At 37.4% G+C, this 17,815-nt stretch overlaps 1 protein-coding gene across 1 annotated transcript; it reads right to left on the reverse strand.

Moving 5' to 3' along the window:
* Positions 1-1,536: 1,536 nt before the first annotated feature.
* LOC140159128 (uncharacterized) lies at positions 1,537-17,584 on the reverse strand. The gene is made up of 9 exons (XM_072182483.1): positions 17,464-17,584; positions 12,504-13,221; positions 11,745-11,811; positions 10,306-10,396; positions 9,358-9,440; positions 8,233-8,393; positions 6,750-6,896; positions 5,479-5,537; positions 1,537-4,450 (listed from the first exon to the last, which is right to left on the reverse strand). The coding sequence occupies exons 2-9, from the start codon at positions 13,184-13,186 to the stop codon at positions 3,726-3,728; spliced, it is 2,016 nt and encodes a 671-aa protein (XP_072038584.1). The 5' UTR covers positions 13,187-13,221; positions 17,464-17,584; the 3' UTR covers positions 1,537-3,725.
* Positions 17,585-17,815: the final 231 nt, after the last annotated feature.

The raw sequence follows: 17,815 nt of genomic DNA on the forward strand, positions 1-17,815 counted from the left end.
CATATTATAACATTTGCTGAGGAGAACGCCCTCAAAATATTTTTAAATTCTGTTTTTTTACACGATTGTAATGTATTTTAGTCAATAAAGATACTCTGCAAAAATCAAGACTTTAGGTGCTGTAGTTTTGTCAAAATCCGAGATTTTGAATAAAACGATGGAACCGGCGTTTTATTATTACGATGGAAATGTTGGTCGAACACGTATGCACAGTACGTACACGGTGTGCGGGATACACATACACACACAGAGGATCCTACCGTATTACAACCACGGGAGTAACATGCATGGGCGCTAGTAGTAAATTCCTATTTTCTATGCTTTACCTCACTTGTTCGGCTCAAAATTAAAAGGGGACATATCTGACAGTGAAAGCTAACATTTTATGGAAAATAAATACTAATCTATTTTTACAGAAATGTTATAATATGGCTTTAAGGTCAATAAATTTCTTGACAGAAATAAGCTACTGGCATCAAGGCATAGAATAGGCTATTCCAGCTGAAATCCTCACACCTTCTATGGAACTGAAGACACGACCTTACCTCCCACACAGGGAGTATAGATTTCAAATAGTCACACATTCAGGTAAACCTATTTCAAATTGACATTCCCTGTATGGGAGATTAAGGTCAGGTCTTCCATAAGGGGTGTATGGATTCAAGCCACAATCTAGTGACCCTGAAAGTCAGTGTTGAAATTTAGACTTGATCAAGTCTTTTTAACATTCTTTATAGGATTAACCCTAACCCTACCCGTGGTTTTTGTTTTTTCGGAAGGGAAAGAAGGAACGAAAAAGGAGAGAAGATGAAGAAGAAAGTCACTTGGCACCCCTGGGATTCGAACCTCGGATCCCTCGCATGCCACGCAGAAGATCCCCAGCATGTAGCTACACAGGTGACGTTGGCCTGGCCAACGATTCCCTGGGTATATATGACTTGGTCTGATTGCGTCATCAAGTCCCGTGGAATCCATGCACGCAGAGTGGTTTTAATAGTGAGCTTTAGTGAGTCCTAGTTGGGTTAGGGTTAAGTTAATATAGTACTTTGTAAATAAAAAAAGTCCAAAAATATTTTATGAAATGTAAAAATGTAAAAAGGTACATTTGTATGTATAGCACATCATTGCATTCAGTCCCGACTATGGATAATTATGTAAGAAAAGAGGCCGTATTAAAAGTTGCACCTGAGTCCATAGCAGTCAGGTTTTCTTTAACAAACATATGAATAGACCCCAGGCCGACTGTATTGTTTGAGAGTCGACTCCTATGGACTCAGATGTAACTTTTAACACTGTTTAAAATGGTCTCTTTTTTTTACTTAATGAACCATTGTGACTGAACGCAATGACGTGTGACGCTATAATTTGGTTCATATGTGTACAACAAATAAGGCTACCCATATATTTTTAAATGTTTGCATTTCACCAAATGTTTGCATTTCACCAAATATTTTTCGATTTACATTAAAAAGTATTTAGGGGGGAAGTTGTGGACCCTATATTGAGAGAAAAAAAGTCTTACAAACAAGATCAAGGTTAAATATTGTTTATTATTATAAAAAAATGTAATAATGAAGATATAAATATACATTTTCAAAAAGGAAATGATGAAAGTAATCAACTAGCATAACAGATTCATGTAAAGATAAGCAGTTTTTGAGAAAATCACAAAATTTGATTTCAATTTACTGCCTTAAAGCCATAATGTACGATCTTATAATATGAAATTGGTTAATTTTTTCAAACCTGATTTTTTTGCATATTTGTAATGTTTACACATGTCCCAACTTGCACCTAAATGGAATCGGCCAAATTTGTTGTCCTTGTAGGTCAACAGAGTAAAGTTCGACATATTATTATAATTTAAAAATTATGATATGTCCTCCCATAGAACTGCATGTTAAATGGCCAAAATAACCAATGGGGTTTCTTTCACTGTACCATGTTATTTCAACTTAAAATGGACAGCAACCCTTCCCAGTAATTATTACTAATATTATTTCAACATTTTGAATAAAGAATAACAAAATAAAAATTTGACGGAAATCGTACATTAAGGCTTTAAGGAAGGCATACAGACTATATAATTTGGTTCACCTCAAGTTCAGTAGTGAGTGACGTACATTAATTTTTTTTTAAGTCGAGAATATCTAGGCATTAACAGCTGAAATGTAGGAGATAACGCTGACAAAACTTCAGCCAGGCACAAGTGTCCTGGTGAACGAAGGGGGTCGCCATAGATAGCTGGTCGGGGCAAGTTTTACAGGACAGTCAAGTGTAGCCAACAATCAGGCTTATTACCCTAATCGGAACCGACTAATGAGGTCTTTTATCATGGGTCATCTACCCCGCCTTTACCAGATGAGCCACGGGAGAGCGGATAAGATTTTTTTGGTCCTGCGGGGAATTGAACCTGGGACCTCTAGCACCAAAGGCAAAGACCTTAACCAGTGTGTCACACTACTCCCTTTCACTCGCCGCAGTATCAAATCACACTTGTTAAACATGAGTATACACACACGCGTACGGGGGCGGTTTGTTAGCACGCTTGCAGTGCAACCGCGAAAAAAGCATTGACGTCACTACCGACATTGAGGTGAACCAAATTATAGTAACTTGTGAGGGTACTATATACTTGGTCTTAATCTGATCATACATGAAAGCATGCAACTCCATGGATCATCAATGGCTGCATTGCATTTATGACAGTTGTTGACCATATCATATTAACCATAACAGCATAGACCCTACCTCCATGATCAGTAATTCTGTAGCATATTTGAGTTTGATCGGTTGCAGCTAAGGTGACTGGGAAAAAAAACACCAACAGGTTTTACGGGTGGATGGACTTTTCAAGCACAATCGGTCTGTCTTTTTTTCTGGAAGCTATAATGACCCTAAAATATCACGGAATGACTGGAAGCTTGAAAAATCTGACAATATTTTGAAAATGTGAATTTTTTTTCCAGAAATTTTCAGTCAAAATCATTAAATTTCAGCCCCCAAAATAGCTGATTTTACTTGATTTTTGTCACCTAGAAAAGTGGTGCTATAGGTACAATATGGGATCCATTATAGACTAGCCATTTATACACAGTGAAAAACATCCAAGATGCCATAAATTGTAAGCACATAATGTAATTTGACCATTGAATAATGAGAGGCTGTGAGACATAAGCAATGGTAAGCTATCTATATATATGCCTATATCATGTGGTTAATTTATAGAAGTAGTAGAGTCTTTTCTGTTTTAAAATGACTTAACAAAAATATAAGGCCATCTTAATTTAATAGTTTGTCTCAAAGCCCCCGTGCGCATTAGTAAAATCGTCCGCATTTTGCGTGTTGTTCCTATTGGATTTTCCCAAAATTCACCATACAAAAATCTTCAGACGTAAAAAATAGCGTATAGTCGTAAATCTCAGTGAAATTCTTCATCTTGAACACAGTGAATCTATATGCATATTCTCGACATATTCCTGTCAAAAAGTTTGTCAAAGTTTGATAAAACAATTAAAGTACAAAAAACCCCTTCGATTTTCAACTTCCGAAGAGCTTTGAGACAAACTATTGAATAAAGATGGCCTACGTTGAAACAGAAAAAAATAAAACTTTTCTGTGACTTTAGCCCTCAACCTTGCACCAAGGCCAGGCGAAATTATGCAGCAGTAAGTACCTTAATTTGTTGTCATTATTGTGACAGTTCAGTCATGGTGGCTCTGATTTTACCAACCAAATGGTGGCTTCACATCCCCCTCAGATGGAGGTGGAGGCGGTGGTGGAAAGGGAGGAAACCCTGGTGGTGGTCCTCTCATGTGGGGAGGCATATTCTGACCTGGAGGTCCTTGTGGCACTGGGGGTCCAAAGTTCATATTTGGTGGTGGGGGTGGTGGAGGAGGTGGTGGTCGAAACATGCCACCGCAGTTTCCAAACATACCACCTGATGAGTCTTGCATCGGATTCATTGGTCTTGGACCGAAATCCCCATTTGAAAATGGTGGACCTTGTGGGTGTGGAGGTGGTCCAAATGCTGGTTCCTGCTTGAAGTGGCCTGGTGAACCAAAAGGTGGTTCCTCCTTCCATTGTGCCGGTCCATGGTTGCCACTCGCTGGTGGAGGGCCTTGGTTTCCAAATCCTAAATTAGGAAAGGGTCTTAATGGTGGGCCGTCTCCCATATATCCAGGTGGTCTGGGTGGAAATATATGTCCTTGGGGTGGTGGAGGGGGTGGGTGAGGAGGGGGAGGAGGATGTTGGTGTCCTGGTGGTGGCGTTCTTGGTGGGAATTGATAGCCCATTTGACCAAATGGTGGCAGCGGCATAGGTTGATGTCCTTGGTTGTTGTGAAATGCATTGTCACCAAATTGTCCATTGTTACCATCAAATGGTGGTCTTCCTTGACTTTGAATGTCATTGTGTGGTGGGCCATTCCTGGACCATTGGCGTCGATGACCTACAGACAAAAAAATCAAGTATTTATTACCATATTTATTATCTTTTTATTCATTGTAACTTTGAATTATAGCAAATAACATGTTTCTATAATAGCTCTTCACTGGCCAATATATTGTGATATAAATGAAGCAGAACATGAAGCAAAAACTTTCCATCTATGGTAGACAGCATGAATGCCTTCAACTGATGCTATCTGCAGTAGACAGCATACATGCCTTAATCCAATGCTATCTAAGGTAGATAGCATGCATCTTAACCCAATAATCTTATCACAATCGACAGCATTATTTGAGGCCATCATCTGATTCTATCTACAGTATAGGTAACACCAATCTATTCACCTGGGCCTGGCCTGGTAAAATTACGACAGTCGTATGTCATACATGAATAGAGTATTAATCTCATTTTAATCACATGATACGTAAATGCATATGACATATGACCGTCGTACGAGTCACACAAACCAGGCCCCGATGTTTTCTACAGTAGCATCATCTGATGCTATCTACACTCCCACACCAGAGTTCAGAGGAGATATCTTACACTTCCCACAATGCATTTCTTCCATTTCATTTTTCAGCACTGATTTGCTACCTAGTGCAATATGGGTCGATAGTGTCATAAAGTACATCAATGAACAGACCACATCCAGATCTTGCAAAATACCGGTAGATTTATTTCTTGACTATTGAGCCATGTTCAGCCAATCTAATCTCAACATGAAAACAAACGGAACATGTGCAAAGTAATTCGCCAGCGAAGTGTTATGTGTAATCCGATTATCACCATGTCAACTGGATCACGCTTTTGAGTTCTGCACCACGATCAAAATGTTCGCAACACAAAGTCTATGGCATGTACTCCCAATTCCAAAAGGTGCGTGATCCAGTTACTAGGGAGTTATGTAACCACTTCGCTGGCGAATAGGAGTGTCATTTGATCTAATGAGGTGATGCATCATGTTGCAAAGAATTCTGGGAAGGGCAAGGTATATTCTCTGACCAAAGTTATCCCTAGAATACTTACCTCTTTGTTGATGATGGCCCCTATCACTTTCGCTTTCACCTCTGGATTCTTGATTGCCTCTGTCATTTAAAAGCAAAGAATAAATACATTTATTAATCCCAGGAAAAAATAAAGACAGCGACATAAACTTTCTACAGAATAATCAAGAGAGCAAAAATGTGTCCACCATGCTGGAATCAAGAACAGGCTGCTTTGAAAAGTGATTTATAACTATGGATAACAGAATTATGTGATCTGCGTTGATTGTTCAAAGTTTTAAAATTTGGACATCAGGAAAGTACTGAATAAGGTGGACCAAAAGATACTATTTTTGTTAAATATTGAATTTTTTTAAAAAGATAATAAATCCTTTTTTCTTTAATGGATTTCTCTGAACTAATATCAATTGTAGGACTCGTGATTTAATAATGTGCCAGTTATATTGGCATGCTAGGTTAACATACAAGTCAAAATCTGTCAACTGCTGTGCAAGCAACCAACATGTCCCAAACCATGCAAATAATATAATTTCATATTGTTCAGTTTCATTTAATTACCGGAGAGCCATATTATTAACAAGCTTAAGTTTTAATCAGCACTGGCAATTTTGTCTGGCAACTGGTTTTGTTATTAACTTGATCACAAAAAAACTAAATGAAACACTTGCACCAGCCCATTGCATCAAGGATTCTCGAGTACTAATATACTATAGGATAAGCCACTCGTTTGCGCAAATGAAGTCAGTCATTCAGCCTATGCGCGATAATGCATGTGATGGCATAGTACCCCTGTATGTGTATGAGTGTATAACCTGTGGAAGAGATGATGCAATGTTTACGTCATCGTTTCCAAAAAAATTAAATGGCGAAAAACGGCGAACATTTGGTCGAATCTTTCTATTACTATCATATCGTGAAAAACCAAATAGCTGAGGAGTTAGCTCAATATGCTAGGAAAATATTCTGTTCAAGGACCCTATGACGAGACTGGCTAAATAAGCTGTATTTTTGCTGGAAGGGGTCCGAAAAATTGGCAGTCGATGGGCGCCATCTTGGACAAATTTAGGGTACCAAACTACCCAAAACTGTCAATCAACATTCCGATGGTACCAAACTCCCTAGCAACCGTCAATCAAACTGCCAAGTGACTTCAATTTTTGTACAGGGATTGAATACGAGTGTCACGGCCCTGATTGCATCCTGTTCTTCTTGGCTTTTGAAAACATTGACAAAATTATCATGCTACTTGTGGCAATAACTGTAGAACATTCAATTATTTCCATGATGGCTTACCGTCTTTGTGGTTTCTTCCGTCTCCGTCCCTCCTTACCCTCCTGTTTCTTATGTTTAGCTTCTTTTTCTTGCTCATCATCGCTGTATTCTAGACATTCTGGTGGCGGTTCTTCATCATTTTTCCACGATGCATCGGAACCTCTTTCACTGATACATAAAGACAAGAAAGACACAAGCAATGATGTTAGGACATTGAACTTCTTAAAAAGAAATATGTGACATGATAATCAAGGGCAATGAGTCGGATGTCACTAATATTGTTTTTGAGATATTAGCAAAAACAGTGTTTAAATTCTTTTGTTTCATATTGTTTTCAGAAATTGATAAATTGCTCATAACTCGGTAACCAGATGTCCAACTTTGATGGGGTTTGCATCAAAATGTAGCATTCGTAAACTGCCAGAAAATGATGTAAAAAACTTCTGATTGACAATTGCTAACATGCGACTCAATATTCATTCCCCTTGATCATGTCACATATGAGCATTTTGAAATGAGTGACCTAGTTGTCTCAAAAGTGATGTTTGGTATACATGGGGAGTGAATCGGTAAGCTTAAAATGGTTACACGATCCCCCACTTCGGCAGCAAATCTTGTCATACAAAGATCCTTTTATGATCGATTCAGACAAACAAAATGGATGTACAGTTTATCAACAGTAATAAGTTTTACATTTCTCCCAAAAACTTTTATTTTGTTTTGTTAAACCAACATTAAATGCAGATTCCATTACAATAATCAGAATTATCACATTTGTTTTTCAAAGTCACTCCATTCTCTGAACTCCCTCTTTTTATCATAATTTATGCACTGGCGCAAATGTGGTAATTTAGCAGTCACATAGAGAATGTAATATACACTGAATTGAGTATCTTTTTAGTGCAACTTTTGACTCTGCATCTTTTTTCATTCAAGGAGTCAGCTACATATTTTAAGGGGTACTACACCTCGATAAATTTGTGTCTATTTTTGCATTTTTCTCAAAAACTAATAACACACTGGTAACAAAAGTTATGTGTATTATAGGGGCAAGGAATCCAATTACTACACTGGAGTAGTGTAGTAATTGGATTCCTTGCCCCAATAATATACATAACTTTTGTTACCAGTGTGTTATTATTTTTGAGAAAAATGCAAAAATAGTCACAAATTTACCACAGGTGTAGTACCCCTTAAGCTATCTAGAAAAATGAGGTCAACATTTGCAGAAATAAAATGGGTTTTTTTTTTGCTATTTCAGTTTTGAACTTGAATGCATAGATTTTGAGTTTTTGTCTCATAATGAAGGGGGATAATTACTTTTTTTGATGTGTTTAGTATGTGATATTGATGTGATATAGATGTTCACCCCACCAATGGCAGGAAAGTACCAATTACAGGAATTGTCTATAGAAGTAGTAGTAACATTCAGGAATGGGTAGACGTTCCCATTTGTTGAGTTTAAACAAACAAGATATTCTGCACACACAGATATCAAACTTACTGCCTAAGTTTTTCTGTGAATACGTAAGCTGTGATGTCCTTGATGTTTGGGGCAAAGAATACTGGCATCTTGAGGGTAATGTTTTGTGTTGTGATGTCTGCAGCACTGTTGAAGACAACGGAATACAGAGGCGACACCACAGGACCAAACACATCGTACACCTATGAGAGAAGATGAGCAAGTTACAAGAATGTTAATACTCTACATGCTAGCCATAGGCGTCAACATAAAGTTTTGAAATATTTTCTCAAAATATCAAGAGCTAACTTAAGAACCACTGAACCAATACTAGGCTTGTTTGTACTCATTTTTATGGATGTTTCATCCTGATTCCAAATATGGTCATGAAAATTTACAATTCTGAAATTTTTGAATTTTTTTAAAACTTGCCGTCTGCAGTCGACACACGCAAGGATTAGAGAGATTTAAGAAATGTCAAAAACAATATGAATGTGCGTATGGTGTGTGCGTCGGTAAAAATTATGGATGCTTCATTAATGTTTCCTAGTATGTGCAAAAAACATTCATAAAAATTCTTTGAATCATGTGTACAATCAGCTACTGCAAACATCTGCACACACTGGGGATGAGAGTAGGAGGACTAGAGGTGGTGGATGCAGAGGCTGGATTACTGATGAAATCTTCTGAACAGAAGATGAAACGTCTAAAACATGAGCAAATCTGAACTTGTGCAACGTAATCTGATATTTAATATATACATGTATGTGAGAGCGAGTCTCATATTTTGATGTTTTATAATCATGGTAGGTAACTTAATTGGCACTATTTGGGGGGGGGGGTCTTCTGGTCATTCAAAAGCGTCTCCTGGTTCAGCAGCAAATTAAGGGACCAGACGACATTTAAAATAATTTAAGTCTCCTGGTCCACAATCCACATGCTGTTATTTCAAGACCTGGATACCAGGCACTTTTTACGAACTATTTTGCTTTTTTTCAATTTGCAATTTTGAGATTTTGTACATACATGTAGACCTATCCATAAAATAAACATATTCGCACGTTTTTATTTTCATGATAGCTGTGTTGAGCGCGAAAAGCACAAAAATTACAGCTCCACAAAAATTTCCACCTTCACAGCAGTCTATGTCAGGTTTGCAATACTTACCGCTCCTATGGCTTCTCTATTTCCTTTGAAAAGAACACTGTCCATGTTCAGAGCTGGTATCTTTTGATGTGACTGAATCACAACTGTTCACAAAAATATAAACACATAAAATAACGTAATGTAATGTTATGACGACCTCATGAAACCTTCAGCCTGCGCACCATACAACATGAATAATAACCAATGGCGTAGTCTCCCCCCCCCCCCCAATCGATCTGAAATTTTAGAAAATCCCATAGGAAAATTGCCGAAAAACGGCTTGTGCCCCCACCCACAATCAGACCCGGTGCCCCCAATCATGGTTGGTTGCTGCCACCCCCCCAATATGATGACCGAAGCTATGCCACTGATAATAACCACCAGGGCTGTGTTGACCCATAATGAGCCTGGGGAACACCATGGGATAACTACATTTAATCAGTCAAAGTAGCATAACACACACAGGATGTAGGATAATCAATCCTTTGCTTTTTATATCTGCATTTGGAACTTGTCCAGTTGCAAAGTGTACAGTTTTCCTATATTGTACAATTTTTGTGATTAAGGCTTAGAACCAGGTGAAAACATGGTGCAAACTATTCTTTATTTGAATTGGTATCAAAAATTGGACAATTGGAGATAATGTTTATGAAAATCACAAGTGTTCTTTTGGTTTTTACCCCTGTAGAGGCCACAATGTGACCGCTGACCTTTTTGCTCACAACTCGAGAACCATACATGTACATCTCATCTCAGGTAAGTCAAACCATTCTTTTTCTGAATCGTTATGAGGCCTAACAAAAATAATGTTTTGTTTTCTGTAACATGCTGGGAAAAAAAGAGTCAGTAGGTAGAAAAAAAAATATATTTGTGGAAAATTCTTTTCCGTTCTAAAACAAAATATTGTATTTGAGGTTCTTGACATCATTCTTCATATGATTATTATATTTTTAAACCAATGACACTTACCAAGTTGTCCAATGATGCTGTTGACGTAACCCAATTCAGTCAGTACGACATCTTCAGGGAGAATCAGCTCACGATACACTACAGTAGGCAGCTGGAAATAGTCAATAGTAGGCCAGACATTATCAATAATTAGATATTGTGAACCAACAATCATGACCATGTTAATGTTTTGTGAACCAAAATACATTTCTATTTAAGCACATCATCTTAATTTGTGGGGAATAACTCTAACTGAACACAAGGTTTTTTCTATTGGAAGCGAAAGAAGAAACGAAAAAGGAGAGAAGATGAAGAAAGAAGTCAGTTGGTACCCCGGGGATTCGAACCATGGATCCCTCGCATGCCACGCAGAAGATCACCGACCTGTAGCCACGGAGGTTATGCTGCCCCAGGCAGCGATTCCCTGGGTATTTATGACTTAGGCTGATTGCATCATCAAGTCACGTGGGATGCATGCACGAGCAGTGGTTTTAATAGTGAGATTTAGTGAGACCTGGTTCAGTTAGGGTTAAGTGGTCAAGGACACACCTTCCCCTGGTGGGGTCCAGGGGTAGCATCAGTGGGGGGTCCAGAGGGAGTTCTCTTTTCATGAACTTTCTCCAAAGAGTGACAAAAGCAAGTGAATTAATCAAATTATGTAGATCTTTCTTTCCAATTAGCCATACGGACTGCCCATCACTTCCTCTTCCGGAGTCTAATATGGACATGCGGATACCCAATTTAGAAACTACTATATGTTCATATCCCATTTGAAGCCTGAAAGCACCAGTATCTTTCAATTTGCCCAGGCTGGTTCCAAACAGAACTCACTCTCTTACTGGTTGGGCTGTGCCTAATACATTTCAACCTACATTGTAGATGTATTTGAATAAATTTTTTTGAGAAGCAGAAAATCTTTTTGATATCATGACAGTATCTGCAGCTGGAAAGGGAGGGTTCACCACTGCCTGTCCCAAGTCGGGGAAGTTGCCGTATAGGGCGATTGCACAAAAGGTCATTAGTTCAAATCGTCCTCCAAAAGATATGCAAATGCATGGAGTACAGAAGAATCAATACCACCTTTCACAGGTGATTGGTATTGTACTCCATGGATTTGCATGTCTTCTGGTAGCCCGAGGTACTCACACCTCCGTCGCTATGAATTCCACTGGCCTTCTCCATGTCGCCTTACTGTGATGAAGGAACAACGTAGGGCCATGATGTGTCGGGCTAGTCTTCTGGAGGATGATTTGAACTAATGAAATTCTGTGCAACTGCCCTAGTAGACTGAGCGAACTGACAACTTTCTGTTTTTAAACACATAAAACTATTAACAGCCCAACATAATGTCCACCATACTTGCAAAATATGAAGTTGAAGCGAATGTAGCGAATCAGGTGCGATCCATTTATTTTAAGATACAAAATCCAAAATTATTTGTAAAATTCCTTTGACCCTACCTGCTCTGGCATAGCTGTAGCCTCTTTTCTGTCCTTCTGTGGCCCTTTCTTCCCATCTGATTTGCCCCTGTAAGAAATGAAATTCAAACATTGTATCATATCAAATATGTATTTTTTTTTCCACTAATGTACCACAAATACATGTTGTATACACTGTAGTTGGTGAATTCCAGCCTCACAGGACCATCATTCACCATTGACAATATAATTTGTGATTGAGTACAGTGATATATTTATCTTTCATTTGGCCTTTTTTTAAGCCACAATCATTATTTTGGCTCATTACAGCATTAAAATTTAACCATTTTCGCTCGCATATGTCGGGTTAAGTCATTTTGGTAGTGCGTCAGCTGGAACGTTTTGCAACTTTGTATGGTACACCGCTTATAACTACCTATACGGTACATGTAAAAGACACTAAAACAGTGCCCAAGCACCAGTACATCAATGTTCACTAAAAGTTAGACATAAAATATATGGACACTTGGACAGATTACTTTCCTGCAGGACAGGTTACTTTTAGGAGCAGCTTGTCCGATGGACTAGATGCTTTTTTTGGCCGATTTTTACACACCGTGGAGTATGCACAGATTGTAAAATGGGCAAGAGGACTACAGAGCAGTCTCATACATGTATATGTACCGACTGTTGTCAAGCTTTGTCAGGGTTCACTGAATTGCATAAAATGGCTGAAAACTAATAAAATGTAAATTTTGATAAATTACATGTTTAATTTTTATTATTTTCTTTAAATTTTACCTTTGCTGAGTTTGCTCTTCAGCTTCAGACTCCTCTCCACTTGATGAAGACAAACTTGAACTGTCACTCGATGAGCTCTCCGAGTCTGAGGAATCGCTGCTGGAGTCGGACGTTTCACTAGTGCTCTTCACGTCTATAACTTGGGATGCCTCTTTCTTCACTTCTTTTATGAACTCCACATCCTTTTTCTTTTCAGTTTTCGAGTCAGTGTCCATTGATTCATCCTCATTTGTATCATCCTGCGATTGGTACTCGGCTACGAGTTTGACCGAGGGCGTATTACCTGCCCTTACATGTAAGCAGTCTTTACTATTTGATCCATCCTGATCTATTGGTTCTGTTTTTATTACAGTTGCAGTACAAGTCGCATGTTCACTACTAACAGTTTGTTTGGTGTTAATCGCCAAAGTTGCTGATCCATTCGGATTTGATTCAATAATGCTTACCCTATTGTCCACATCATCTGTCCCTGATGAATCTATTATTATTGGGGTTTCTGTTCCTTCACTGGATGATTTATTTGACTTATTTAGCTCGTCAAGATTTCCATCCAATGTGTAATTCAAAAACAGTTCTTTCTTCACTACCAGAGATTCAGCATCATTACAAATTGAATCTGTGATAAATTGATTTGCAGGGCCGTTTATTGTCGCTTCTGGTTTCACTGTGTCCGAGGAACTCATAGTGATAGCGTTTACTGATTTTCGTTTCTTATACTCTGTAAATAAAGCCAATAAAGAAATACAAATTTTAACAAGATGAGTTAACAAATTTAACAAGATGATTAAGAATAATAAATAATTAATTAAACTTAATTAATCCCCAAACAGTAACACCTCGATAGTAACAGAATGTCACGATGCTTCAATGTCATCAACTTGTGTTTAGTGGAACTAAACCAATTTTGGTAAGAGAGTATGATGCACAGGGTTGACATTTTTAAGGGGGCCAGGGGTCCATGACCCCTTATTCTGTGATCGGACCCCTTCAAATTACAATTAGGGATGTCCACTGTCAACACATTTGCTGCTACAACAGTTTCCCTCTCACTGTGTGTGTGCACTCACCCATGTATTGTCTGTGGTCGGGTGTCTTATGGTGGGACCCCAAAATACCTGGTGACGTTACATTTTTCTCTCCTCTTTCTGATTTAACTTGTTGTCACAGGGCTATTCTTGGTCCAATTGCATCAAGTTTGGGCTCATTATACAGCCTGATTATTCTAATTTTCAAATATGTTTCTCAATTTGGAATACCAATTTGTTTAATTAGTGAAAAATACCAAAATGTTAACGAAGATAAACCTGGTGGATAAGCGGTGGAGGATAAGCGGTGGAGGAGTATGTGCATTCTCTATGGGAGACATGGCATCTTTTTTAATTTTGAATTATATCATTGCCAAATAGTGTGCTATACTTGCAAATCATACCTCAAATGAAAGCTTGATCATTCATTATTCTTATTCAGCTATTAATTTGATCTAATTGTGTTTACAAGTATTTACTGAGAGCCGCAAGTCACAAGAACCTCAATTTTTCCTATTCACTTACACACAAATGTCAAGATTTTCAGTCACAACATGCGTTTTGGCTTTCAATTGTTGTATCTTGAGAATTATACACCCTAGGATAGGAAATGTATACATTTTTGGAAAGCTTCTTACCCCAGGAATCCAAATATGCAGTTCAAATAAATGTAGAATACACTCTAAAGAAAATATTTAAAAAATGTAATCAACATTTTGTGCGTGAAGTTACGTATATTTTCACACCCTGTATCACCACTTTTGGTCATTCATAACATAGCAAAAGTATACATTTTATTCAAGCTCATAGTGTTGCCTGCCACAAAATTAGATAACATTTGATGTATTCCATATCAGTAGTAAATGCAATAAATTATGAATTTACTAGTAAAATAATTTTTTTTTCATGATATCACCCTATATATTTTCTTACGCACCCTGTATACCAACTTCATTTTTGCATAGTTGGATTCCTTGGAACATAAGCTTTCCAAAAATGTATAGTTTTGTTGGTGTGAGATGTATAGTTTTAAACATGTAACAATTTTAGTGAAAAGGAGGACAAATTATCAAAATCAGTGCTTGTAACGCAAATGTGCCCCACCATATGACACATGACCCTATGCAAATACAGCTCCATGCACTAAGTTCCATACATGTACATTGTAGCTGATAAATGGGGCACAGTTACATGTTTGGTCCAATTTAGGCCTAAAACAGGGTGTTTCAAGAAATGCCGTATTCCACCAGAAAACATTAACCAAACTCTTTCCTGATTGGTCAGTTAATAGAGAAGACTTTCCTTTATCAAGAGATCAACTTTTCTTTAAGAAAAAATCAATTAGACGAGAACTACAACAGGTTGAAGTGACAGTATTCTGTGCATCAGGTGTTGAAACGCAATTATCTCCGAATTAGGATTGATTCAGGAAAGCAAATTTGTACAATTTAACTTTTTTGAAGACAATATATATATGTGACCATCCACCACGAAATGGTAGTAAAGTCGGCCCTAGATCATTTTCTGTTTATTGCAGAATTTAAAAGATTGCACTTTCAGCTTTAAGATGACACCTCAACCAGCTTCATCCGACATCTGGAAGTGAAGTTATGGTTCATCAAAGGTCAAATTCCATATATATTTGACATAGAAATCCATATACTGTTTTTGATTGTATCTCAAAATGGAAAATGCCGACTTTACGACCAGTTTGTGGTGGATGGGCACATATGTGCAGATGTTAAGAAATTGAATGTTTAAGCCTACCAAAAAACCCATAACAAATTATGCACTTCTGACCACCATTTCAGATGCTACACATCATGGCTTCCATTTTGTAGCAATGCACGCCATCATTTTTCAGCTGTGATGGCTACCTGTACCAGTAATTGATCAATCCATTCTCAAAATATGACTAAGTGTCTGGTGGAAAAAAAGTGTCTGACATGACATATGTCGACTTTTATGTGTTTTGAAGCATTAATAAAATGAAATGAGACATGTCTGTTGTGAACTTTTTTCCAAATGACATTGTACAAAATGTGTATGTTAAGGGGGGTACTACACCCCTCGATAAATTTGTGTCTATTTTTGAATTTTTCTCAAAAACTAATAACACACTGGTAACAAAATTTATGAAAATTATAGGGGCAAAGAATCCAATTACTACACTGGAATTTCTCAACCCAAGACAAGCGGTTCGTTATTTATGATCAGAAATAAGGTACCACTAGGATGTACCTCATATCCTATCATATATACTAAACCACTTGTCTTGAGTCACTGAAATTTCAGTGTAGTACCATTGGATTCCTTGCCCCAACAATATGCATAATTTTTGTTACCAGTGTGTTATTATTTTTTGAGAAAAATGTAACAATAATCGCAAATTTACCACAGGGGTGTAGTACCCCCTTAAGGCTGCCGAATCTCTCAAGTGTCTGGTGGAAAAAGTGTCTGACAGATGTTGATTTTTATGTGTTTTTAAGCATTTTAAGTCAAATGAAACATGTCTGTTGTGAACTTTTTTCAAATGTTTTTGTGCTGAAATTTTACTCCTCTGTGGAGATAATTTCCATCTAGGATCATGCTTAAGGTTCCACCAAACAAACCATGTGTTTTGAGGTCTTATATTTTTTTGTTGTATAATGTTAACAAAATCACTTGAATTTTCAGGATGATTTTATTTCATGTTGTAGGCCTATAAGCAAATATAATGTTCCAGATAACTCTAGTTACGGTAAAATACTTTTAGAAAAAGTTGCACTTTCTGTTATTTATTATTCCTTTTTGGACTTTAATTTTTTAACATGACTGTGACACTTGAAAGGCCATAATGCCCATATCTCTGGAATGGGCAAGGTGAGCTGTAGGCGAGTTAATCACATTTGTAATTTGAATTATTATTACACCAAATATGTAGGAGAGTGATAAAAAGCTCTCCTTAGCTTGCTGTGCGCGCCACGGCCATGCCGTCAATAAAAGTCCCAATTCACGCTCCCGTATTTGCGCGCTAGTCATACATTATGTAGGTATGCTAGGTGAATTCAAATTTGCCATCAAACTGCATCATTTTACATATCAAATTAAAGCCCTTGAGTAAAGAAAGCCAAAACTGAAAACATTTTGTCATTTTTTCCGTAACAAAGTTACATCTTGTCAAAGATTAACTTTCATCAAAAAAGATTCTGCTAGCAAAATTGGAAAATTCCCCAAAAGCGGCATTTAGGGTGTTTCTAGATCTTAGTCTCATGGCGATAGCAGCTTTTTTCCTCTAAAATTCCATGTGCGACTTGATTATCACCATAAAAAATCATATATTTGGGTCAAGTGAAGTATAGAAAACATATTTATGTAGGTTTCCTTCACCGTCCTGTTCTCGAAAAAAATTCTAATTTCTATGTAAATATGCATTGTGTTTGGGCCCCGGTCACGGTGAATTTCGCTGACTAGCAAATGTGTTAACGAAGGTTTGCCTGGGATACCTACATTATGCAATGCACACCTAGCCTAGGCATTGCGCCCAACAGCGTGCACGTCATTCTATACCAATACATAGTACGTGTTACGAATACGAGTCTTATTTTTTCCGCCTAAGCTGAACAACCTTTTTTTTTAAACAACTGGACTGATATAAATCTTTTCCAACATGTCCAACTCCAAGGACAAGGTTCCTTCGACAGCTTAACCATCGCGTATATGTGCGCGACGTCAAGCGTGTGCATGGGTCATTGTGCAAAATAATACGAGCTGGACGGCTAGCAGTACGCTTAATTTGTAAAAGGAAATCTGAATATTACTTTACTGTAAAGTGTAAACATAAATAATGGTAAACAAACATGACAAATGAAAAAAAAAACATGAAAACTTTGATCATCATGATCATAATTATGTATAAAATATGACATAGATATTTGACACCAGTAGTCACTCACTAGTTTAGACCAACACTAAATTCGCCACGTACATGTAGTTACCAATTTTACGCAATGATGAAGAACGCTGAACAACAAAACATGAGATGAAAACACCAGTCGAGTCAACATGTGTTTTGCCCATGTGTTTTCGTAGGTTTTTAATGTTGCCTCACCTTGCGGCATAAGTCAACATCAAGACGCATAAACTTCGATACTTAAACGAACCTTTGAGCTAGGATGAGGCTAAATTTGTAGCTAATATTTTATTAGATTTTACTATTAATTGTGTTTTATTTATCAAAATACATTTTGAAGAATCAAAAATAATCTTGTCTAATTTGATATATTTTTTTTATAGTCTAAATGTCAA

Source organism: Amphiura filiformis, chromosome 8, assembly GCF_039555335.1.
Source record: "Amphiura filiformis chromosome 8, Afil_fr2py, whole genome shotgun sequence".
NCBI classification, from domain to species: domain Eukaryota; kingdom Metazoa; phylum Echinodermata; class Ophiuroidea; order Amphilepidida; family Amphiuridae; genus Amphiura; species Amphiura filiformis.